The sequence below is a fragment of the Amblyomma americanum genome, chromosome 4 (genome assembly GCF_052857255.1).
Source record: "Amblyomma americanum isolate KBUSLIRL-KWMA chromosome 4, ASM5285725v1, whole genome shotgun sequence".
NCBI classification, from domain to species: Eukaryota; Metazoa; Arthropoda; class Arachnida; order Ixodida; family Ixodidae; genus Amblyomma; species Amblyomma americanum.
The window spans coordinates 79925034-79951374 of record NC_135500.1 but is presented as its reverse complement, the minus strand read 5'-3'; the positions used below and the strand labels follow the sequence as shown (position 1 = coordinate 79951374).

The following is a 26341-nucleotide window of genomic DNA, read 5'->3' as shown; positions in this document are numbered from 1 at the left end:
CTATTGTTGCACAGCAGCTCGTGAATTCGGCTTTACTAGGGCTAAGCAGTTGTTCAGCAGCACTCGCTGGGAGAGCCGCACGAGTTTATTTAACAACACATTTTCGAAGCCTTGCGAATATGTCCCCGGTGCACATGCGCACGTCTATCTGCTACCTTCATTTGCCTGTGACTGCTTGCTACGAACATGATTACTTGAGTGCTGAGTGGCGGGTTTGGTGAGCACAATCAGCTGTGTGTCAGCAGTGTAGAACGCTTCCCAGGTTTCCTTAATCCTCCTTGCATTTTACACTAAAAAAATTATTTTCTGACATATAGATGCATATTTGCAACTTCCTCAGTGATCGGCTATGTTTCCTGGTAAAGTTAAACATTCACATTTGTGTGGTAACGACAGTACCATTCCTGCACACATTCAAAGTTACAATAACAAGGCTTATTTCAGTTTTTTTAGTTGTGCTAAGCACATTTGCATGGTGGTTGGCTCTGCAATGCCGACATTGCCCTGTTTCTGAGAGCCCTGTGGTATCAATGGAACCGCTGACCTGTCAAGGCAAGGACTACTTTTAAATTGAACCCATTCCCTTACTCCTTGGATTGAATGAAATGGCTTTTGCTGCTTGCATTAGCAGATGCCCTGCATTGCACTGGCGCCTAGTTCTAATTTTGCCCGCTGCGCATGCCTGAATCAGAAGCGTTGCCTGTTTATTTTCTTCTGCGCTGTACTCTGTATAAAAAGTGCTAACCTAGCATTGTGGGCGGCGCGTGGGCATCTATGAGGTTAAAATATTAGCAAACGGTTCTATTTTATTTTAAGCACCTTAATTCCTTTCGTGCAATGAGCAATCTAAGCCAGCATGTGAGTCACCGTGCGCCGACAGTGATTTTTACACTAGAAAGAGAAGTGTTGTGGCAACCAGAAAGTGCGTGAGCTCGATAGAAGTCATTGTGTCTGGCAGTTCACAGGTCAGCATAATATTTTGTGCAGGCAGTGGGGCAAGCATTGTGATGGTAATTCCAGTGTGGCAGAAATGTATATGATTCACGCAGGTTTTGATTTATCTGCTCTAATCCAAAGATATACGTATTTACCCTCTGCACATTAATAGGACAGAAACACATGCGACAATGGGATGAACGCATTTTCGCTCTGTCCACTCTGATCGGAGAGTTTCCATTTTAACAAAGCCTAAGCGCATTAATAAATATTTTTTCTCCAGAAACACTGTAAGTAGTTTGACCCCGCATTAGCGAGGCCTGGGCTAATGACGAATGGCTGAATATAATATAGTAAAATTATAATTTTGATTCTTTAGTTCTGATGATGACAAAAGCAATTAATCTCTGTTATTTTGATTATGTGACTAAATAAGTGCAATTATCTCGCAAATTATGAAGATGATTACAAGGATGTGTTCTATGGCAGAGCAGTTTGTTGGTTGAAAAATAGCTATTGGCTTTACCTGACACCACCTTAAATAGCAGATTGGAATGAGCCCTGTGGAGCTGGTTATGTCTGAAACAAAGACGACGTAAAACGACGCCACTGCATCGAGTAGCAATTCTTGCCCTGTGTTCCTCGTCCCTTAGCGCAGTTTCAACATGCCAACTTACCACCGGTTCACCCGAGAGCGCGCTCGAATCAAGTTTTGTGAAATTGGCAGCAAGCATCAACAAGACAGGACGCACTGTTTACGCACATCTAGTGAATACCGTGCAGATAGCTTCCTGTCTCATCATTGCTTGGCCCATCTTTTATTCTTACCCATCATTACCCAGCACCTAGGGCCCTATTTGCGCCATTTCCATGTGCTACAAATCACCAAGCGTATTTTGTACTCTTGCTCTCCTAGACTGTTTTGGCCCATTAAGTTGTTTCATCTAAATTGGCACGCTTTTATAAAATAATTCCTGATATAGCCAACTTGCTCTTGTTCTTCACGACATGAAGCTTGACTGCAATATCCCCCTCGTAGCTTTTTTCTTAGCTTTGAAAAAGCAAGTGATTCGCTTATATATGTATGGCTGGTTTTCTCGTGATTTAACTTGTATACGAAAGCTTTAAATTGGATCCGAGCTTAAACTGACAGCTATCGGCAGATTTTCCTTGCCAATTCTCATGCATGCTGTCTTTTCCTGCAATCTTGGGCGCCCCCGAAGGCATTGCCCTTTGGCCTCAGCTTTTTATTAACTACACTATGTATTTGCCTTCAGTATTTTGTTACATGCCTTCACTGATTGCTGTATAGGGTCTGCCAACTTGCAATAAATACCTCTGCGTGAGTTATCCAACACGACATTTTGCTTACTCTAGAATGGCCTGTTTGCTAATGTTACTACTAATGCACTAATATTTGTTTTATTTCAGCATAACTACATTTTGGCTTCTTATAAGGCTGTATCGAGGAAGGTATATTCACTGTATACTGTTTCAAACCCTCAGCCATTCACATGACGCGCAATGTAGCATGGTCTCACTTCATAATCCTTATACGCCCACCCACAAGCTAGGATAGTTACACGGTTACACCATAACTAGTTCTTAGCATCTCCGTATTCCAAGTTACCTGCGTTCAGGTCCCCTGTGTGGCTTCACCTTGGCCGTTCTAATGGCGCATGGCGCAAACCTAATTTAACTATCCTGTAATGAGTTCAGACCTAAACTCTTGTTTATTTTCTCAGGCTATTGTTGAAGCTCCAGCATAACAGCACCGAATGTGAATCTTCAAATTTCTTCAAGTTGTGCAGAAACTGAAGTTTTTTTTACTATCAACCGTCACATAACCCACTAATCTGTTCTTACCCATGAATCCTTTTGTACTGGCCGCATAAGGACTGTTGAGCCTCAGTTAGCTCATGCCACTGCATTTCAAGATTTATTTTTGTTTTTGCCACCAAAGACTGGAATGGCCTTCCACCTCACAAGGCTTACAAACCTCCGGTCCCTTGATCTGGCCACTGCAGAAATGACGCAATAAATGATGATGTCCGTCCACTGAATAAAGTAATTCCCTCAAGGCACAGAGTATATTGTAACAGGCGAGTAATCACTCATTGACATCGACCAAAGCTCACCCATAATTCAACAAAGAAGAGCTGCAGAGCTTTCCTTTGTAGCCGTATGGCTGTGCTTGGATGCTAATGGTTAATTACTTTTTATTAGCAAATTACAAACTTATCAAATCCTTTCTTGGCACATTATGTCAATGTTCACCACATAAGTTTTGTCATTTAGTACAGTTCATGTATGACAAATTTTTTAAATAAATTCTTCTAGAGAAGTGCTAAGTCGCTTGCTCAGCTCGGCAAACGAATACAGTGCTCTCTTATGCGTAAGAACTTTCCTCACACTCTATTTTAAATAATATTGGGGCAGATTTACAGAATAGTTTTGATGGACGGTGTACAGTTAGATTTGCTCCAACTTGCACACTGTGCACAATCTAGGTTGAGCCAGCTGAACCCGTGCACCGATAAGATAAGCATGCATTACTGTGACAATCTGTGTCAGATTTTCCTTGGTGCTTCTCTTTTATCGTCTCTTCAGTGAAGCAACACACCGCCTTCATAACGTGGCTCATCATAACATGGCTCAATGACAATGCTACGAATGCATGTTTATGCATCTTACTTTTATATATTCAAGGTAGTGCTAACAGGGCCGTTGGTTCTTTTTTAAAAACACATGCCGTCAACGTCAAGTTTCAGCAAAAAGACACCAGTTATAACTAAAGCCATCACTCATTTCCTGCTTTTTTTCAGCATTCTTCAGCCTAACTTCAAATTGGTCTTTAGCAAATTTCTAATGGCTATCTGTGCCTCGGTTAGATTTTTTCTTTTAAAACCAGACTCTCAGTGAAGTAGGTATATTTTGCTGAAGATGTTGATAGTCAGCAACAAATAGCACACTCTAACATTCAACATGTGTTGAGAGGTATAAACATAAGTTAACATTTAGCAATGCTCACTTTTACTGGCTAGATTGGGAACTGGTGACCATTACACTCAGTCAGTCTACTTTTTGCTAAGGAGCAAAAATAACTCTCAAACATTGTTTTTAATTTTTATCCGAGAACATAACGATATATGCCGGTCACATACTTAAATGGCTTAATTTTTATTTCATTTTATTGTGCGACATCATAACTGTTATACTTGAAATCCAATTTTACAAATTCTGCTTGAGATGTTGGTGGTTGATCGAGATAATCAGATTATATCATCATCGTATCCTGTTTGCCTAAATATACAAAGTATTCTTTCCCAGCCACAACCAGGAGCCGTTGCCATGTAAACCCTCCAAATTGGTTCTTGCATTACCTCTACCTGTAATTCAGTTTACAGGCTTCTACATCTCATTATGTTTATAATAGTGAGAAAGACGATTACACTTTTATGCAATGCAAACGCACCTCCTTTGTTTTGCATTCACAGCGACATTTGAGAATACTTTGGTGTTGCACAGACTATATAGCAGCTTATTTTGTGCATGGCGAATATGACATAGCCTTCAGAAGAACTTCGCATATTTGTTTTCAGTTACTTGTTACTTCGCATACTTTTTTCACATACATGTTCTGAATAGCTTGTGCAACTGCAATATGAGCTCATGAATCACTGCTAAAGGACTACCTGATGGCCCGCTGTCACTGTGCAGAACAAAACCTTGCACTATACCGAAGTGATACAGGTCCAAGCCCCTTGCAGGCACACAGTGCTATGTCTATTGTGGCCTTAACAATGCAGTGAAAAACATAACAGAAAATTCCCTATTTCTGCATTGTCACTGTTCTCTGAAGTGCAGAACTACTTTATTTTCAATTGATTTTACCTGTTCGAAATATCTGGAAACGTCACAACTTCTCATGTGCATTTGCATTTGTGTTTGACAGCAGTGTGCTAAAATGTGAATTTTTAATGCTTGTACAACTCAGACACACAATATATATTGAATAGATAAGCATGCCTTTCACATTAACAGTCAGCTGACTGTAGCTAGCTGGGAGGAGGTTGTTTACCATATTAAAGTTACAACTACTGTGCAAGTGTTTGGGACAGGTTGCAGTGCAATTATTTTTTCCTGTCACCAAAGCAAAAAAACACCGCTGTGTGCAATTTTGAATGACTCACTAAATAAGTTTAGGCATGCAATCTTATTTATTTGAAAACTGTGATTATCGCGGTTATAATTACGGATGGTTGTTAGCAGCGTGTACTGTGGCCTGACCAGATTCAAATTCATAATAATAATCGCTTCGTTGTTCTGAAATCGTGAGAAAAGAGTAACTTTCAGAGGGGGCAGCCTTCTGTTATTTTTGCAAATCGTCGACCGCTGTGAAAACATAGCGATCGAACGAAGAGGAGTACGGTGATCACGACGGGACGCGCTTTTCTATCTCTTGAAGACAAATGGTCCACATATCGTTTCACACAACATCTCTTCAGATGATCAGGCTCCCCTGCGATGTTGCAAAGTTTTTTTCACAAAGTGGTTCGCGGCTGTTACATTCGGCCGTATCCATATCCGTGCCTTCACAGCCAACCACAATTTTACCTACGACGAAAATCCAGCAGCAAAAAACGTTGACGCAACGGATGGCTCGAGTACGCCGCAATTAATACGAGTATTTTATACTGCAAGACCTCTGCGTGTTTTGCTACAAGCACATGCCTGTACCGCCGCATGCGATTGGATGACATGCACAACCGGACGCGCCAATCGGAACGCTGTTACCATCCCACTCGCTCGCCAGCGCCAAAGTGTTCGTACAACAAATTTCCGCCCCACGTCCGCCTTGAAGTCGAAAACAGGCGATCCGCTCGCCGTGCGGCAACCGCTCAAAACGATCGCACGGCGGTCTTAAGCGCATTTTGACTTTTCTAGACTGAAGGTCACTTGTTTGTAGCGATCAGGTCATGTGTTGAACGGGGAGGGCGCATATATTAGAGCAATCGCTTTTAAAGTGGTAATTAATGCTAGAACGTAGCTAAACTGACAATACGTGCGAAAGCATGTGTTAACCATAGTTGCCTCATTGTTTTGCTTTGCTGGATCGTCGGCACGTCTGGGGAAGTTATTAGACTCGGGTTAAGCTCTGACCAAGGTTAAGATGATCTGATCTCTTAGCGCCGCAGATGGAAGTTGATGAGGACGATGATGTGCAATGCACAGCGTTAGTGTTGCAGTTTAACACACGGCTAGATCGACTGCGGCGATAGCCGAGAAAAGGAAACTGATAGATTATTTGGGGATTCAGCTCATTTATTAAAACTATGGTACCGTCCAGCACACTCTTGAAAACTGTCTAAACCAAAATACTGCAAATCATTATGAATGCTGGGGATCAGTTTGGAGACAAGTCTTTATGCATCCCATTCTCGTTTCTAAGAAATGCGTTGGGGTGCCTTCCTTGTGGAAACTGAATACTATAATGAGATACAGCTTAAGTCTGCAGTGGCGCTGCGCCCACATATAGGACCGGCACTCAGAGTCCCTCCACGATAAAATTGTAGTCCGTGGTTAAAACTTCTCTTGTCACCTAAACAAGAAGATAATCAAGAGAAAAAGTTTTAAAGCTCCAGAATTTTGATACTTGACTTTTTTAAAGAAGTCAAGCATTAAAAAGCTAGTTTCCTTTATTTTGTCACTGACTAGCGGAGTAATACAGTACACCGCGGATCGTGGCCTAATGTTAAAAGCTCTTTTTTGAAATTGTATCCTACTATAGTAAAGGTCATAGTGACAAAGTAAAATTGTTCGCTTGAGTCCAAGGACGAATATAATTGGTAACAGCTGCTTCAGAACATATTTATCGTCTTTGGTAATGCTCGACATCAGATACACTTCGTAAAGGCCGTAGCGTATCATGAAAGAATGAAGCAAGCCGCCATGAATGCACAAAAGTGGAAAATCAACTCACGTTATTTACGTTTCTGAAAGTCATAACAGACAGTCTTCCAGATCGGCATGCAACACAAGAATGGCAAAATTCTAACATTTATGCTAGCTTCCCAAATGATATATTGTAGTACCAAAGTAGGATACCCAGAAGAATATTTTCAGGTGACGGTACTCTTGAACTTTCCGCGTAGTGAAGCGAGCAACAAATACGCATGTTCTAAATCTGTGACATTCCGTTAAAGTCACTTGTCCCCTCAGGAGGAGCCACTACGTGCCTTAGGAACGTTCGCCCCTCGCCACATATTACACACCAAAGAAAGAACACTTCTTCACCGGGTTCATTTTGGTTCCTTTTTTACACCTATACACGTGAGCGAAAACCTCGGAACTCTGCACCATCTTGTTACAATCCACCGCAAGAGGTTCCGTTGAGCCCTTCCTAACGCATGTCATCAAGCAGATCGTTAGGAAGAATACCTTGTCTTCTGGAAGATCAGAACTCAGTGGTAGACGCTCCATACCATCGTGAAGACGGGATGCCTTGAATGCGGAAAAGGTGGTCTGAAGGGCAGGTATCTCTGGAAATAGGCTTTTTGTGCCACTGAGCTCTAAGCATACCTGTCTGGTGCGATAGGACCGAGCGGTGGACTCGGACAATATGGAGTTGACGATGCTTTTGTTGGACGCCCATTTTAGCCCCTCGTCGTCTATTGATCTCACAATCTGCAGCGCCATGAGAAAACCGAGGCCACCGTAGAACATGGCAGCCGTTCCATCATGGTAGTATGCAGGTGGAGTTGCCGCACCGAGCGCGATTTTGACATTGTTCAGTAAGTAGTCATAGGCAAAGTACAAAGGGAAGTTGCTCCCGGGTAGGTCCAGGGCGTCGCGGTAGTCCTGAGTTTGGTTCATTTGCGATGTGGCACTGCGTGAAGTCGCCCAGTACTCAAAAAGCGATGCATTTTCTGGTATGTCCGAGTAGGTCTCCTCAAGCACAACATCACTCAGGAGTGACTCCGGCGGCCACATCTGCATCTGTACAAGGGCCAATTTCTGTGCTACGCGCGCCTTGCTCTCGTTGTCCATCCAGCGGGAAGCGTTCATCTTGCTCAAAGCCGTGGAAACCAGGTTGATAAATGCTGTGGTGATTAAGCGGCGGTCCTTGACAGTGATGCGCGAGACAGTGGCGAGGGACAGGACCAGTACCTTGAACGATTCTTCCACGTGGTGTGCACAGTACGCCGGGCGGAAAATCTCCGCCTTTTGCTTGCTCCCAAAGCGTGCGGTCATGAGCGCGGGCTCCGCAAGTGGAGAGTACAACTGCACCAGCTGCCACGCCAAGAGTGCCTTCATATCGTCGTCGCCGTATATGACTAGGATGCTGTTGAAAGCCTGAAGCAGCAGAATATCACTAAGAATGACCTCGTCATCCGGGGCCAATCTGGGCTGCAGCTGAAGGCCTTCGTCGAAGCGTGGTAGCCAGTAGGCAGTAGAGGCGTTCGGGACACGCCTGTCGACTTCGCGGAAGGAGAACACGGAGGGAGTTGGGCTTTGAGACTTCGAAACGCTGTTCAGTTTGGAGAGCACAGTGTGCTCCAAGACGCGCATCTCGTCGACGGCAGTCTCGTTCACACCGCTGTCCGCAGTGTAAGCGGCATAGTACGACTGATAGTAGAGCAGGTAGTCTGAAGCGACGCGAAGGTGGTAGTTCAGGAGGATGGGCACGTACGTACCAGGTCGTAAAACGACTCGCCGCCGTCCGGAGGAGGAGCTGCCGTTCAATACGCTGACTGAAAACCAGAAGGGGACCTGCCACCGGTGAGCGAGTGACAGAGCCACACTGAACGCTGAAAGCGTGGTGTTAGAATGTTCTGGCCATGCGAGATGTAGATCCTGGAGGAAGGCGCGAAGCAGGGGCAGCTGGGACCCGTGGACAGGGCGGCGGCCCCTGCACATTTCGTACATGGCCATAGCCTTTCTCCCTGCTTGAATCTTCGTCGTGCCCATGCGCAGGGTCTTACCAAACTCTTCGTACCACGCATAGCGCAGACTCTCTATCGTTGATTTGATATGTTCGCCAAACTTTGCTTGCAGAAATCCGGAGCAAACGTAAGCCGAGAAATCGTCGCAGGGGTCTATCGCCGTGTTGACGATTCTTTCGAGCAGACTGGCGTGATGGATACAGTCGGCGGTGTCGCAAAACTTGTCGTGCTCCATTAAGAAGGCGAGGAATGCGAAAGCCAGGGCAGTGATGAGTAGTCCTATGGCCATAATGGCTCCTCCAACTATTCGCCTGGGCACAATCTTTCTTGAAGTTGTGGTTTCGGTCTTCGGACTTCTTCTCTGCGGTAAAAAAATAGCGCATATTCACTCACACTTAACCCTTTTTTATTGTAACCTATCTGAGCTTAAAGGAAGAATGGGGAGCAATAGAATTTTTCCTGTATGGAGAGTGTAAAGCGTTCTAATCGTAAGAAAGCCACGCTCACCGAAAACGGGGTTTCATAAGCTAGAAAAGACCAGAAAACTAAACACGGGTGGCGCCACGAGCGGCCTGTTCCCCCAAGTAAAAGGCATGCGTCGATATCGCCTATATCCTCCTTGGTGGAAACCGAATTAGAATGGACGCCAGAGGCCAAGCTGAAGCGCCGATCACTTCAACACGGAGGTAAGCGGTTCTTTTCGGTTCGGGAATCATGGGTTTGAATCAGTTGGCGGTAAAATTTTACAATCCAATTTTCTTTGTGAGTAAATGCGTCTTTATCTAACGGACAAACTCAATATAGCCAGAAAAAGCCAGATAATCAATTGTTACTGATCACAGTAACTAGATGTCGTTTGTGTCTTCTTAAACTTAGTCACCACACTTTCTGAATGTAGACATAAAATATACCACGTACAGTACAAGTGAAAGTACTTCTTTTTATACACCTGCAGCAATTCAGACAAAATAGTTATGTGTTGTTTTGCGTTAACTGAATGGCTCATGTAAGATGGACTGTTCATTCGGTTTTTTTTATGACTTTGGGGGCAAATGTCAGCAGATATTTTTTGAGGTAAACGTCAGGACCAAATCGGCTTCCGCAGCAAAACTTTGCTTATTTCGGATTTCTCGGGTGTTTTTTTATACACGCAATATGAATGATACTTTATCTTAATGGTGCCAGTTTGCCTTGTGGCATTTGTAGCGTTGGTGAGTTCAGAATCCTCGAGCGTTTCTCTGGAAGTCTAGAAAGGCAAGATATGCTGAATTTCGGTTGCAGTTTTCGTTTCGTTCTGTCGCAAAGCCTTACTTTCATCTTTCTGAAACCAAAAACAAACAGCTATCGCGGCTTTGAAATTGCAGGGGACACTTAGCTTCGCCTAAATGGAATGACGCGATAGCATACATAGATAATTCCCATTTACATTCATAGATATCTGGCAGTGATGATACGGTACCTCCTGGCGCAGTGGTGCAGCGGTTAAGCGATGCGCCACTACCATGCGATAGCAGGTGCTGCCACCGCTGGACTTGTTCGATCCAGGTTTTTCTTGCCCAATCAAATATTTAACTGCCACCTGCCACAGTCCGCAGCTTGTTAACTATACGATGGGCACGTTGTTATGACGCCGCAAGGTCACGTGACCTAGGTGGCCCGCCTGTCTCCTGGGTCGCTCTCTGGCGACCCGTGATTTTTCGCTCGGAACGCCGTCGCCGACAACGCCGACACGTGATTTTATTGTTACCCGTGGAGGGCTATCGCGCTAAAATGTGCGCTGTACATTGAGGCATGTTATGTTATGAACTGTAATTCTGCACCACTGAGCGAATGTGCCTTGAAAAAAAAAGGGGGGAAAGCTTAAAAACAGGACGAGGCAGACATAACGACACAAGCGCTGTGTCGTTCATCTTTACCTCGTTCTGTGTTTGCGCTGTTTCCATTTTTTTGTGTCATGTTGCCCGAGCTAGCCTGCAGGAGCACCCTCGCGGTATATCTTTCGAACCATTTCAAGGCGCCATCTATCGGTAGTATTTTTAGTGCGGCGAAAAGCGTTCAGGCTGTAAAAAATGTGAAACATCGGGTTATATAGGGCCCTTCTATTCCGGCAAAACCAGATGTCACCCGCTTCTTGCACACTAGAACAGATTTCTTGAAAATGAGGATAAGACCGATTTCCGCGAGATAATGCGTCCTCGGGAAATGTATGTTTTCCTGCGCAAAGTAGCAGAAACCGCGCTAAGATTAGACGGTATCTTGTGCCTCTTCCGGAGGGGCGTTTTCAACCTACTGGCGATTTGACACCAGTTCGAACAAGGGTTGAGGGGCAGCATCAGCCCGCTAGCCAACCTTTCTTGACATGTCCGCTTGTCGCAACGTTTGCTAGCGGATTGAGCCCTCTCTTAACTCTTGCTCACATACATTTGTGCGGTCAACAATACCATCCACATGCCGCCTCTCTACCATGCATCCCCTTTAAGCCATAGCTCTTCAAACGTTTGCATTGCAAGATAAGCTCGAAAGTGCGGTTGGGAAACGAGAGTCTGATACATGAGTACTGACCAGATATCTTAGCATCACTGTGTATAGGGCTGTCCATGCTAACGAAGTCCAGTTGGAAGCCTTTTCTGCGTTCAGAAACGGTGCTGTGACGTTTAATGACCGTTTCCGCAGGGTAGAAAAGCTGGCAGATCTTGAAAACATGAGAAAATAAAACGTAGCTTATTGGTAACATTGCCGGGAAATCGAGGCCACGCCCAGCGATTGCCGCTAAGTTTAGCGTCGCGTAGCGCTTCAGCCGCAGCCACTCGGTCATTCTCTTGCATTCTATAGTCATGGTTGATGTCTCCAAGCATTGATTGAGTGCCCAAGGCATGCGCCATGTAGTAACACCCAATGTCTCGAATTCCGGATGATGTTTAATCCACGAAATAACTCCGCGGTTTTGCGGGGTTACGGTGGCAGCGGCTGGCACAGGAGAGGGTTAATTGGAGAGCTTGTTCAGCAGTGGGCGTAGTCGGCTTCATGATAATTATGAATAATTTGAAAACAGAAAGGAATTGAACATTTTTTGGTAATAAAGAGAGATTCCCCATTAAATAATAGTAGGTAAGACAGGGATGAGAGGCCAGGCTTGATGCTTCCCAACAATGCCGTCGTGCGCAGTACTGTTGGCTTACAAGCAATAGCATTTTTTTGTACCGGTTACTTTTGGAGCTGAGTGAAGCCTCAAACATAGAAGCTATTAGGAATGGCCGCCAGCTGGTATTAGGATTGGCGCCAGCATGTCTCGATGATTGTCACCAAGACAGAATCTCTCACCAGGTGTCGGCGGAGTTCATTTACCGCGCTCGCCCGGTCGTTCCTGCGTGGGACAAGCGGGGAGCAGGGTTCTGCGAAAATTCCTTTAAGGAGTCGCTGCCACGGGCCGCGAAGTGGTTCCGGCTGTCTTCCAATTTTCCCCGACGTCTCCACCTACCCGACTACTCCTGGCCTCACGGGCACAGCACCAGCGTGGGAACAGATCGCCACAGTGGCTTGTCTGCAGTCTTCGCCGGCCATGGCTAATGGCAGAACCACTGGGGATTATCTTCCTATGGGGCTGCGCCTCGGTTTGTTCGAAGTTCACCGACCGGCGGAGAGCGGGCCGACCACCTGAAGTCGCCTGCCAGCCTGACGGGGTCCTGGCCGCACACCCCTCTCCCTCGGGCTCAACTTATGCCAGGGGCGTGTCCATGTGTGCGGAGGTGTCTGTGTGTAATAGCGCAAGTTTTGTCCACACCCACCACGGCGAGGGCGTCCCCTACCTGGGGAATCTAGGGAAGACGCAGTGTATAAAACTGGACTGCAGATGCAGTTGCAGCAGCTCACTTCAGAACTCAAAAGCTTGTAAATATGTAAAATAAACCAAGTCTTCTTCCTCCACTAACGAATCCTTCACTCAGCGGCACTCCTGTCCTGGACGGAGCGGGCGTCATCTTGACCGAGGTTGTGTCGAGAAGCGACCCCGATCCCCACCTTCAACAACTGGTTGGCAGCGCTTGGGATGGACCAGGTGACATCGTTCTGCATATACGGGTGAGCGCTTTGTCTTTGTTCTATGATTCACCAGGCTTTAAACTCTGGGTAAAAAGTTTGAACTGCTGGTCGGGTGTCTGTAGCACAGTGTAGTTTGCACAGAACCATAGAACATTAGCGAGTGGGCAAAGCCACCATTTAAGGCAACGATCATGGACTTCAAGAAGGTTGATAGGAAAGAGCTGTTGCTGATGTGTGATGAATTGGATGTAGAAGTGGAAGAAGGAATGAGGAAAGGGGCAATCATAAAAGCAATCAATAATAGCGATGCGGACGAAGAAGCGATGCAAATTGCGTGGGAAATGGCAAAGAAAGAGCTAGAACGGCGAAGAAAGCAGAGGATGACAAAAAGAAAGCAGAGGATGAAAGAAAAGAAAAGCAAGCCGCAGATTAGATACAACTGAAAATGATGGAGCTCCAACTCGAAAGCCAGCGTCTGGCAGCCCAAAACGGGGGAGCATGCATTAGTGACAGATTAAACAGGGTAGAGTCTCACCGTAGAGACAATTGGATGTATCCCTCCAAGATGGGCGAAGACATCGGTCTGTAATCAACTATGAAAGGGCGTGTCAAAAGAGCAAAATCGCAGAAAATTTGTGGACACAACGCCTTCTAGGTCTTTTACCGTGCGAGGCGGCTAATGTGATCGCCAGGCTCAGCGAACAGGATGCGGAAAATTATGAAAAGGTGAAATCTGCTCTACTGAAGAAATACCGCCTTTCATATAAGGCATTTTGGCAGCATTTTAGGGAGGCAACAAAAAAGCAATGAGCATTATGCGGAGTTTGCATACACATTGAAAAGCAACCTTGTAGAGTGGCTTAAGGGGGCAGGCGGGTACGAAAGCAGGGACAAGGTATTTGAGTGCGTCTGTCTGGAGGAGTTTTCCGCAGCATTCCACCGTTCGTAAAAATATGGGTGCAGGACAAAGAAAAGGTAGAGACAGTAGAGTGAGCAGCTCAGCTCGCAGACGAATTCTCGACGCGGAGAAAGGCGACTGAGGAGGAAGGCCAGTCAGAAAGAGGAACTACCTCAAGAAAGTATTTCTCTTCTAGACGGCCGGCTCTAAATGGAAACGTGGGGCAGGGTGTAACACAAAAAAAATGTCACCGAAAAGGCTCCAGAGAAGAGCGGCAGTGAAACGAAGGACGAAGGGGTAGAAAAGGCGGGGAAAAATGAGATCGAGGCCAGGCAACCGTTGCGGTGTTATAACTGCCAAGAAACAGGGCACATCGCTGCAAGATGTAGAAACCAGCGATTGGTGTCCTCGTACGTAAACGGTAGTGATTAAAACATAGAACTGCTTCGCCCCTACCTTCATGAGTTAGAGGTAAATGGCAAGCCTTGTAAGGTGCTCAGGGACAGTGCGGCTACGATGGATGTAGTGCACCCATCCTATGTTACGTCTGAGGATTTCACGGGAGGAGTAACGTGGATTAAACAGGTGTTAGAGGAGCACAGTGTTTGCTTACCTATGGCAAGGGTTGGAATTTCAGGTCCGTTTGGAAAACTGCTGACGGAAGCAGCCGTCTCGAAAACAGTTCCGCTGGAATATCCTTATCTGTTCTCAAACCGGTCTGACCGGCTGTTGCTTGAGCGAGGGCAGATCTTTGGAGAAGGAAAAGTGCAGGCACTAACCTGCTCTAAAACCCGCCAGCTCGCCGCTCAGTTAACACAGGACCTGGGACAGGGAGAAGCAGAAATCGGAGCAGAACCTGAAATCATGGAGCCAAACCTAGTGGCTGAACAAGGGGTCGAGGTTCTCGCTAGATCAGGTGACATCGACGCAGCTGCGGCGCCAAGCGAACCGCAGGAAATAAAGCCCGTCGGAGCGTCAATATTGGCCCTGACTTCGCGCAGTTTTGAGCGGCTATTGAAAATAGACAGAGATATGATGAAAGCAGAGCAAAAGATTGACCCTAGTTTGAGGCGCCTGCATGCTACCGCGGAAAAGGGCATAGCGAGGCGTAACATCACGGTACTCGAAAAAGGCGGACTGCTGTACAGGCATTACAGAGATCGCAAAGGCAAGACGTTTGATCAGCTGGTGATTCCGGAAAAATACCGGGCGGGCCTTCTGAGATTGTGTCATGGGAACAGCTGGTCGGGACACTTGGGAATCAAGAAAACGAAAGAGCGACTTTTAATGGAGTGCTACTGGCCAGGGTGCTTCAAAGACGTGGAGCGGTACGTGAAGTCGTGTGACGCATGTCATCGAGTCGGGAAACCAGAAAACAAAATGGAAGTGCAGTGGAAGGGTCCGGTGGAAGTGCAACACAGGCTGTCAGAAACAAACTACGTCCTGAAAAAACCCGGCAAGAGAAATGAGGTTACCATCTACTACTGAGCAGTTCTAGAATATGGATCAATTGTTTGGGACCCGCACACTCGTGGCAACATAGACAAGCTCGAATCTGTACAAAAGAAAGCAGCTAGGTTTATATACCGATCATATAGCTGGCGTACTTCCGCGAGTACTCTACTAACAAAGGCAGGTTTAGACAATTTACAAAAACGGCGTCAGTATGATCGATTAAAATACATGCACTTGCTGTTTCATGATAAACTAGGTATGAGAAAACACGATTACATAGAGCCTGTACACCGACGAACCACCCGATCGCATCATAGCAAAAAACTTAGATTATTCCTACCACACTCAAACCTTCGCTAACTCATTTTTTCCGAAAACTGTCCGTGAGTGGAACCGGCTTCCGGCCAGCATTGTAGAATGCCCTACTACTGAAGCATTTATGAATGCTGTCAGAATGCGGTCAGATAGTAATTGATGATTACGGAGTGTTCTTGAGATTTTTTTTGGGGGGGGGTTTCTGCACGCAACTTTCCTTCATCTATTTTTGCTTGTGAGTGCATCTCATTTGTTGAAGGCAGCGTGTTGTGCCTTGATTCGTTTTGCGGATGTTACTTATGTTTTTCTTTTTTTTCTTCTCCCGCTCCTGCTTACAGCCTCACCTAGAGGCTTGCAGTACTGTGTAAATAAAATAAATACTGCAATTTGATGAAACCTTATGTAGGCAGGGAGGAGGTGGTAAATATGATGTTAAACGCACCAGAGGAAGTACAGGCTGATCTACCAGAGTTAGCAACAGACCGCGATGCGGATTGCAGCGTCCAGGCCATTCTTGCGTGCTCTGCGAGGGCTGATGTTCTGAAAGAGGAACAGGTAGATGAACTTAAGGGTCTTTTGGGGGAATTCAAAGCGATGTTTAGCAGTCGGCCAGGGAAAACTGACCTGATCACTCACGAGATCGAGCTGACCTCCTCCGAACCAATAAGGTCAAAAGCTTATCGAGTGTCACCACGTCAGCGGCAGATCTTGGAGACGGAGATTAAGCGAATGCTCGAAATCGGGGTGATCGAACCAATTGAAAGTGATTACACTTCCCCAATGATTCTCGTCGAAGTGCCAGGTAAAGAGCCTCGTCCATGCGTGGACTATCGAAAACTCAATGCAATCACCAGAGACCAGCTCTATCCGATTCCCAATATTGAAGAGAGAGTGGACCTGGTAAGTGGGGCACAGTTCATCTCTAAGTTAGATCTGGTGAGGAGATATTGGCAGGTTCCTCTCTCAGACACCTCGAGCCGCTATGCCGCCTTCATTTTACCCATTGGGACATTCAGACCTCTAGTTTTAAGCTTCGGCCTCAAGAACGCACCGTATAGTTTCTCCAAATTAATGGATATTGTACTTAAAGACATGCAGAGCTATGCAGTCCCCTACTTGGACGACATAGCCATTTTTTCGAACAGCTGGGAGGAGCATATCGCGCATCTGAGAAGCGTGTTGGCAAGGTTGCGGGACGCTGGGCTCGCACTGAAGTCTGAAAAGTGTAACTTTTGTTGTTCACAAGTGACCTACCTGGGACACATTGTAGGTCGTGGAACTAAGCAGCCTTCGGAACTTAAAATTAAGCCCATAGCGGACTTTCCAACGCATGGAACGAAGAAAGACATCCGCTCTTTTCTGGGGCTGGTTGGGTATTATCAGAGTTACATTCCTCGCTATTCTCAACGAGCGAGTCCATTGGCCGATGCGCTACGAAAGGGAGAGCCCGAAAGGGTTTTTTTGGGATGAAGCAAAGGAGAGTGCGTTTCAAGAGCTCAAGAAAGTACTCATTTCACGGCCCGTATTGCGGACGCCTGACTACATAAAAGAGTTTGTAGTTCAGTGCGATGCGAGTGATAGGGGGATGGGCGTTGTATTGAGTCAGGTCGGAAAAGACAACGAAGAGCATCCCATCCTGTACGCAAGCCGGAAACTGACGCTAAGGGAGGAAGCTTACAGCGCCTCAGAAAAAGAATGCGCATGATTAGTCTGGGCAGCACAAAAACTGTCATGCTACCTATACGGATCAAAATTCGTTTTGAGACGGATCACTGACCACTCACGTGGCAGAGGCAGATGTCTCAAAAGAACAGACGCTTGCTGCGGTGGAGCCTCATCCTTCAGGAGTACAACTTCTCTGTGAGGTATAAGAAAGGGACAATGAATGGCAATGCCGATGGTTTAAGCAGGCTATTCTGAAGTGCTTAAGATGAAAAGGGTCCTCCAGCTAGTGTGTGTGTGTGTGTGTGTGTGTGTGTGTGTGTGTGTGTGTGTGTGTGTGTGTGTGTGTGTGTGTGTGTGTGTGTGTGTGTGTGTGTGTGTGTGTGTGTGTGTGTGTGTGTGTGTGTGTGTGTGTGTGTGTGTGTGTGTGTGTGTGTGTGTGTGTGTGTGTGTGTGTGTGTGTGTGTGTGTGTGTGTGTGTGTGTGTGTGTGTGTGTGTGTGTGTGTGTGTGTGTGTGTGTGTGTGTGTGTGTGTGTGTGTGTGTGTGTGTGTGTGTGTGTGTGTGTGTGTGTGTGTGTGTGTGTGTGTGTGTGTGTGTGTGTGTGTGTGTGTGTGTGTGTGTGTGTGTGTGTGTGTGTGTGTGTGTGTGTGTGTGTGTGTGTGTGTGTGTGTGTGTGTGTGTGTGTGTGTGTGTGTGTGTGTGTGTGTGTGTGTGTGTGTGTGTGTGTGTGTGTGTGTGTGTGTGTGTGTGTGTGTGTGTGTGTGTGTGTGTGTGTGTGTGTGTGTGTGTGTGTGTGTGTGTGTGTGTGTGTGTGTGTGTGTGTGTGTGTGTGTGTGTGTGTGTGTGTGTGTGTGTGTGTGTGTGTGTGTGTGTGTGTGTGTGTGTGTGTGTGTGTGTGTGTGTGTGTGTGTGTGTGTGTGTGTGTGTGTGTGTGTGTGTGTGTGTGTGTGTGTGTGTGTGTGTGTGTGTGTGTGTGTGTGTGTGTGTGTGTGTGTGTGTGTGTGTGTGTGTGTGTGTGTGTGTGTGTGTGTGTTATTAGCGGACCTATGTATGTTTTTTTTCAAGTTTAGTTATATACTTCGATCCATTTCATGCACGGCTCTTTGTTGTGGCCCAAATATCCATGATACGTTGACTTGGATGGCGGAACAACTCGGAGTCGGAATTTGTTATGTTATTACCTTATCTGTTGGGATAAGCCTGGTGGATCAGGGGCACAGACTGGGTGCTTTCGCGTCGTGCGGAGCCTTGTTGCTGGGGCCGAACCGACCGCTGTTTGCCATTGTGGGAGGTTTGGTGGTTGTTTTGTTGCTCGCAGAAGATAACCGGTCATCCCATTCCCAAGACCAGACCATCTCTCATCGGCAAGAGATTGCTACCATTGGCCGAACGGGATTTTCCTGGCCGCGGAGGAGTTATTAGGAATGGCCGCCAGATGGTTTTAGGATTGGCGCCAGCATGTCTCGCGGATTGCCACCAAGACAGAATCTCTCGCCAGGTGTCTGCGGGGTTCATTTACCGCGCTCGCCCGGTCGATCCTGCGTGGGACAAGCGGGGAGCAGGGCTCTGCGAAAATTCCTTTAAGGAGTCGCTGCCACGGGCCGCGAAGTGGTTCCGGCTGTCTTCCAATATTCCCCGACGTCTCCACCGACCCGACTACCCCTGGCCTCACGGGCACAGCACCAGCGTGGGAACAGATCGCCACAGTGGCTTGTCTGCAGGCGTCGCCGGCCACGGCTAATGGCAGAACCACTGGGGATTATCTTCCGGCTGGGCTATGCCTCGGTTTCTTCGAAGTTCACCGACCGGCGGAGAGCGGGCCGACCACCTGAAGTCGCCTGCCAGCCTGACGGGGTCCTGGCCGCACACCCCTCTCCCTCGGGCTCAACTTATGCCAGGGGCGTGTCCATGTGTGCGGAGGTGTCTGTGTGTGATAGCGCAAGTTTTGTCCACACCCCCACGGCGAGGGCGTCCCCTACCTGGGGAATCTAGGGAAGACGCAGTGTATAAAACTGGACTGCAGATGCAGTTGCAGCAGCTCACTTCAGAACTAAAAAGCTTGTAAATATGTAAAATAAACCAAGTCTTCTTCCTCCACTAACAAATCCTTCACTCAGCGGCACTCCTGTCCTGGACGGAGCGGGCGTCATCTTGACCGAGGTTGTGTCGAGAAGCGACCCCGATCCCCACCTTCAACAAAGCCTAGAAAAACGCGGTCAAGCATGGAAAAGCTTGGAAAAGCGTGTCATCGCGCCGCGCCTAATCGACATGAACTGTACGCTGAACGACGATAGTCTTTCCTTTGGCTAAAAGATTCCAGTTACAACACCTATATTTCACGGGGCACCAAATAAATATACGCGGCAGTCTTTCTATCCAATTCTCCTTTCGGTACAGAAATTATGTGCGCTTTGTTTTTGTTGCATCACACGGCGTAACCATATTTAGTCTGGCCTCGTTATAAGAAGCGTTCATTCCGTGTTCAGAACACCAGATTATTGGCGCCGTCAGTCATCCGTGATACATTTTAGTCAATTCACTAACGAACGGATTTTGCTTGGAAGTTTGCGAGCGCATATATTTAAAAATCTACGTCTCTTAGAATAGTCGTAGCACCTCCGTGAGCCAAAACATTGGCGCCTCATAATATTTTGCTGTTCGTGAATTGCACATCCCAAATAACTACGAGCGCTCGAAATCTCCTCCCTAGTGTGAGTCATTACTAGTTGCACCTGGCGTTATTTTATTTTACTTCACTAAACGGCGGCGCAAATTTCTCACTTCCTTATTCCACTACGTCCCTTCCCTCAAGCACAATCAACTACCGTACATTTTCTTTACATAGAAAAAAGTAAGCAAAGGAAATGCTCAAACACGCATCCGCATCCTAGGTCATCAAGGCTGCAGGCAGGCACACAGCCAGAAACTTTTTTCGGGGACTGCCCAAGGGAACTTCTATATTAAAGCAGGGGGAGGGGGGAGGGGCTGCTGGGGCATAAACGTCCAAAAGAACTAGTGCCTGTAGACAGCATCGGGAGTGAGAGGGTGTGCTTTGTTTTCGGGGGGGGGGGGGGGGGCGGCCTTCTGGCCCACTCTTGGCTAAGTGTCTGCTACAGAAACGGATCAATTACAAAACTGGAATATTTCATGCTCTGATAAATTAGGCAGCAGAGGAATTTTTAAACGGTAGGGTGATTTGCAATGTTTAGAGAATACGTGCGCGGCCTCGTAAACTTTGTATTTTTTTTTGCATCCGACCTGACGTGGCGTAGACTGGTTCGCCCGCGGATCCTGATTTAGAGGAACTCGCTGCACTGCTACGAACTCCTAAGTGCTACCGCATTTCAAGCAGATTCAGTTAAGCTGTTTCAGCAATACAATTCGTTGCCTTGCTTTTTCAAGTAAGTTGCTGGAAAAGTCACTGAAGCACTTACGATGTCGATGTTTTCGAAGAAGGACGGGTCTATCTGCTCATACGTGGGTCCTCTGCTTACAAAGATCTTTGAGCCTCGCGACTGCGTATTCAGCACGGTTGGAAGACCGCTTGCCACCGATGCCGCCAGCGTATCTTCCAGTCGCGTAGGAGACTTTATCGTTGCTGCAGTAAATTGTATAAGATCGTCCTCCTTGGATGGCGGAGACCTCGGCTCGCCTGGTTCTTCCGGATGTTCTTCCTCTGCGCACGATGGAGCCGATGACAGCGGCAGGGATGTGGTGACCTGAGCCACGTCGGCTCCGGGCTGTCCGCAGGCCGCCCCGGTGTTGCCAGGGCCCTTTAAGAAAGGTGCGTCTGCGCCAGCACTGGTGGCGCCGATGGCTTTGATTGATGAAGGATTCGCCGCCGATGAAACAGCGAAGACTGTCCCGGTTTTGTCCTTTATGTGCCGTGTTCCTGTTTTCAATTTCGTAGTAGGGACCTGCGAGGTTTAGAATAATATATCAGAAGACGAGAAGAGTGGCGGGCAGGCACGTATCTAGGGTGGGGAGGCGAGGCCCCTATAGAAATTTCGCTCAGCACCCCCCCCCCCCCCCCCCGGTGTCGTGCTTCACCCTTTATGACTGCCTCGGTCCGCTCCCGAAAAAAGTTTCTTATGTGCCTGGTGGCAGGGGCGAATATTAACCAACACCGCGAATCTGGAAACCCAGCGATGTGGAAGGGCAATGGCGATTATTCAGAGGACAGCGCATCACTGAATAATTTTCCAATTTCCACTGAATGGTCATTGTTGTGGTTGCTTTTATTCCACATAGGCAGCTAAGGCCATAATGCGCCAAGCTCAAGGTATAGAATATGTTTTCTGTAGAATGTTTAGGAATATATAAAATCTTTGATGGTGTAGGTGGCCTAAAGAGATTGTACTGCCTAGTAATAACACAGAAGAAAAAGCTAAATGTAGAAGCGTTAAAGGACGTCAGACAGCCTCAGCAGCTATTTTCGGCTGGGGAAGGATCCTGAGGCTCCCAACCAATCAAATAAAAAGTCTCAGCCTACTTCTCAGGAATGGCGGTGGCTGAAGTGAGTCATGTAATCAAGCGAACCAGTGGTTCAAAAATTAGTTTTTCAAGTAGGCCTGCGCCTTTTAAAAAAAACAATAAAACGGACGGTGTGTTAACAACGGCATTATAACCTAAGAGCAACGTTGGATGGAAAGGAATACATTCTTGATAAAATTAAGTGAGGTACTTTTTTCATAGTTTCTAGTTTCACACATGATAATACATTCTCGTTAACCGTAAGTTCATACCAGCATTCTTTGCAAACAGGTTTATCTTGTTTTGCTAGCAGGAAGTTGTGCGTAAGGTACAAGTGGCCAATTCTTAGACGTCATAAAATCACTTAAAACGTTCCTTGTGCACATATGACTTAAACTCACATGAAACCGGCTTTACTAAATGTAGTTTATTATTCACTTCACCGCTCTAAACCGGCTGCCATTTTTCCTTACTTTCTGTTGCACTAATTTCATGAAGTAAATAAAGGGTGTATATATTTTTATTTCCTTGCCACGAGCTTGAGCAGCGCAGAAATCTGCTCTCTCATTGCCTTTTATTCTGACCTGACTTAAAACCCAGCAGAGTTAACTGTTTTGTCCTCGAGCTATGGCTGCTACTATGTTCTGTACGATGCCACCAAGTATAGCATGATCGCGTTTCAAGAGCGTAGGGCTGTACGTACACTTAAGGAGTCTATGTGAATAATAGTGTTTTTTAGGTTCTCGCTTAGTATTTTCTCTACGGCCACACATGCTGAGTAACATTTTGCAGTGAAGATGGATGCGCACTGTGGAAGTCGTATTGTTTTCTCTGAATTCCCTCGCACCACTGCGCTTCCTACGTAAAAATTCGTTTTTGAACCGTCAGTGTAAAATCCGTAAACTGCTGTATTTTGCTTCAAATGCAAGGAATTCCTGTACAATATGTTGTTTTGGAGTTTGTTTTTTATAGAACTGCTTGAGAGTGAAATCACAAATTGCCGGAAAATTGTGCCTTGAGACAGTGGATCTCGTCTTCGAGCAATGGCAGGTAAGGTGTCCACTAAGCCGGGGTATTGGCACACCTCTTCGATACGCAGGAGGAGAGGACTATTAGCGTGTGGTTTGTTGTTAAACGACGGTGCAGCATCGCAGTCTTCGTATTGATGGTCATTGGAGGCACATTTGGCGCACGTATCACGGCCGCGGCAGCTTCGGGAGCCGTGGCCAATCCTTTGGCATTTGAAGCAGCGTCTTGGGTTACGAATATATGGGCGGACGGAGATTTTTGCGTACCCTACCTGGATTGATTCGGGCAGGGTGCAGGATGCAAATGTCAGTACTAAGTGTTTTGTTGGAAATTCTTTGTTTTCTTTGCGTATTTTTGTTCTGTATACATTGGTTACATTTTGTTCGGACAGTCCTCCCAGCATTTCCTCTTCTGTCAAGTGTAAAAAGTTGTGGTCGGAGACCACTCCACGTACTGTGTTTAGCGATCTGTGCGGTGTGACGGACACAGGGATGTCACCGAAAGTTTCAATGTCTGCTAGTTTAGAGACTTTAGTGACATCGGCACGTTCTAGTTGGAGGTCTCCAATAGCCAATTTTTTGACCTAGTACTTTGCACCTAAGGAGTCTGTGAGGGCTTTTGAGACTGTGAAAAGAGATATGAGTCTAACTGGTTTTTAATTCTGTTCACTATGAACGATGTGGAATTTAGCGAAAGATGTTCTCTTTTGTTAAAGAACTGAGAGGTTACATCTGTCCGCCCCCTTTTGAGAAGGTGATCATTTGAAAGTAAGGAAGCAGCCATGGAAAAAATGTTCTTCGGCAATGGTGCCAGCCACCCGCATAGAGTCCAACTAGGGTACAGGACAGGAACTTGAAAACAACCCTGCCCACGCCAGCTGTACACCACTGCTATAACAAAATATGACGCAACCCAGGATGGTTGGCCACACAAGGTTAACCCTCGCCGCGAAAAAAAAGGATAAAACTAAGAAGTGAATAGTAAAGGTGTGAGAAAAAAGACAGGAAAGTGAAAGATGGAGGGGAGGATAGAAAAAGCGATGGATCAGACGGGAGGTGCTGTCTACAGGAAGCTGGGGCCAAAGTTGTGTGTTGCTTCCGCCGAAGGGCCTTCAAGGTCCAAACGCTCGGTGTCCCCTCAAACACCAGGAACCCCTTTTCCCCGGACATGGCGATGCCCCGCACGGCTAAGCGCGGGTGCTCAGCACCGTGGTAATGCACTGTTCACCATCATCCCCTGGCGGGGATGTCCCTGTGGATACTCGGGAACCCGTGCTGTCGCCACTCACCAACAGCTGCAAGCTGAAGACGCCCCCCTGCGGGGTTAATGGTCATATAGCCTAGTTGGTAATGTCTCCAAGATACATTGGTTACATTTTGTTCGGACAGTCCTCCCAGCATTTTCTCTTCTGTCAAGTGTAAAATGTTGTGGTCGGAGATGACACCACTACGTCGAGGTATTGAAAAGAAGGACCTAGTTAATTATTTTCAGTAAACAATGCGCTACAGTTTGGCATTGAAAAAAACAAATGACGATGTGTCTGGGCAACTAAACGAGTAGGACGGAGAGAGGAGAAGTGCAAACTCAACACGTCGCAAGCACATTGAATTGTCGATAACAGATCACATCAGAAGTGGACAACCGGGAATCTAACCAATTAACGATAACTATCGAGTTCAACAAATTCTTTTAAACTAAGCGTAATAACACGAGATCGCCATTTTGCTTTCACACAAAAGGCACTCTAAGCGTGATCACCAGAAATTGTTGTTGCTTTAGACCTTGAGGCAGGACGCTTGGAAAGAAAATTTGTAACAGGCTGTAAGGAGAAAATGTTTCAGGTAGTCGCCAATATCATTGTATGCCGTTTTGAGAGCTGCTGTCAAGGTCAGCGCTTTAAATGTTCGATCCTTTCACTGAAGATGATGACATGCGATCTGGTGTATTAGGTTTAACGTCCCAAACCTGTACATGAGTTATAGGCGACGATGTAGTTGGGAGACAAAGATTAATTTCGACCACCTGTGGCTTATTACCGTCTACTGATATCGCACAGCACACAGCTGTTCATAATTACGTCCACGAAATTTCTCCGCCGCAGCTCAGATTTGGTCCCAGGATGCAACCTATGATATGGAACGATCTCTTACCGTCTTTGGCTCGTCGCAGAGCGAGGGCGATGTCCTTGTAGAAGTGCGCCTGGTGGTCCGTGCAGCCATGGAAGCTGAAGGCTGTTCCCCACCGTCATCGTCGTGCTGACCGGCCTGCGTGCGCGTGTTGCGCCGCCGTTTAGGGGAGGACGTCGTCGCGTCCATTGTTGACGGCGGTAGAGGCATCGAAGGGGTCGACTTTGGAGCTGAATCTCCTTCTGAAGACCCGTGCGCCGTAGCCGGGGCACGCTCGTGAATCTGCTGCTGCTCGTTTCCGGCGACACGAGAGTGGACAGCGGCTGGCGCGTTCCCGTCAACACTGGTCGTGGGGTTCAAAATGTTTCCATCAGGGGAATGTTTGAAAGAGGGCCCACCTGGTGCGGCCGCTGCATTTGCTTTAGATGCCCTGGACCCGCGATGGTGGTGTTGGCTTGATCTCCCGCTGTGCGTACGTCTGACGCTTTCGTTCGGCATCGCGGAACACCCGCAGGCCTGAGGGGCAGGACGACCACAGAAAAGCGGCACCTTGATTAACTGTTGGCCAGACTTGTCGAGAAGTAACGCTGGACGCCCGGTCTTAATGACGGCCACCGGTGTTCGACAGCGCGAGCTCGAGGATCAAGCACGGGAAGCTTCTAGAGCGCGCGACGCGGACCTGATAATAACTTCGTCGCCTCTGCCGTACCTGCTCTTGCCCAGGTGGTAATTAAAAAATGTGGTAGGGTTTTAACGTAGTTAAGCCGAGTAACAGTGGAAATGCAATTGTTTAACCTGGTTGGCTCATGGATTTCTTTTGCTGGGTCGACGGCATGTATAGTGATGAGATTAGACTCAGGTTAAGCTAAGATCGAGGTTAAGCTGATCTGAACTTTTCGTGCCGTAGATGGAAGTCCGTGAAGACGACGACGTGCAATGCAAAGCTCTTCTTTTTTCACCAAAATGCTGTCTGTTATTTAACTGTCAATATTGGTCTGTTGTGTTTATTAATTGATTTTTCAAAATTCATGATTGGTGCTACAATTTTGTCGTCATCTTCCACGGAAACTTCTTTGTGTATTCTACTACACCTTGGCCAATCCCCCTGCGTGGGTTTGTGCCATATACCTGGGGTGAAGAAGAAGAAGAAGAAGCGGGAAAGTACGCTATAGGGAGAGAAAGAGAGAGAGACAGAGAGGGCGGAAAGACAGCTCTTTAATCGAAACACAGATATTTCAGTTTTACGCGAGGCACAATCATTTGCGGCGATAGCATAATGCTCTCGTTTAGAGGCCAGCGAAGCTGCTCTGTTTGTGCCGCCGCTTCTTCGAAACCCTTTCGCGGTAATATTTGTTTTATTGCTGCATGAGCATTTCCATAATACAACATTTTGGGCGAGTTGGTTACCTACATTCATTATTACAGCGCAAAGACGGCACAGAACAAGAAGGGGACACAACA

At 46.8% G+C, this 26341-nt stretch overlaps 1 protein-coding gene across 1 annotated transcript; it reads right to left on the bottom strand.

The window, feature by feature from the left end:
- Window positions 1-6484: 6484 nt before the first annotated feature.
- Window positions 6485-25505, bottom strand: LOC144129605 (neprilysin-like). The gene is made up of 4 exons (XM_077663726.1): window positions 24905-25505; window positions 20687-21169; window positions 7519-9243; window positions 6485-6538 (listed from the first exon to the last, which is right to left on the bottom strand). Exons 1-4 carry the CDS (start codon window positions 25376-25378, stop codon window positions 6485-6487), a joined length of 2736 nt encoding a protein of 911 aa, XP_077519852.1. The 5' UTR covers window positions 25379-25505.
- Window positions 25506-26341: the final 836 nt, after the last annotated feature.

What these genes read in the sequence shown, in the direction of transcription:
- LOC144129605 (XM_077663726.1), bottom strand. Translation starts at nt 25,378, where the DNA reads ATGCCGAACGAAAGCGTCAGACGTACGCACAGCGGGAGATCAAGCCAA. An exon ending in TCTTCGAAAACATCGACATC is followed by an intron (nt 9,244 to 20,686) that starts GTAAGTGCTTCA and finishes TTTTTACCGCAG; the next exon opens with AGAAGAAGTCCGAAGACCGA. An exon ending in GGTCCTATCGCACCAGACAG is followed by an intron (nt 6,539 to 7,518) that starts GTATGCTTAGAG and finishes CTTCTTGTTTAG; the next exon opens with GTGACAAGAGAAGTTTTAAC.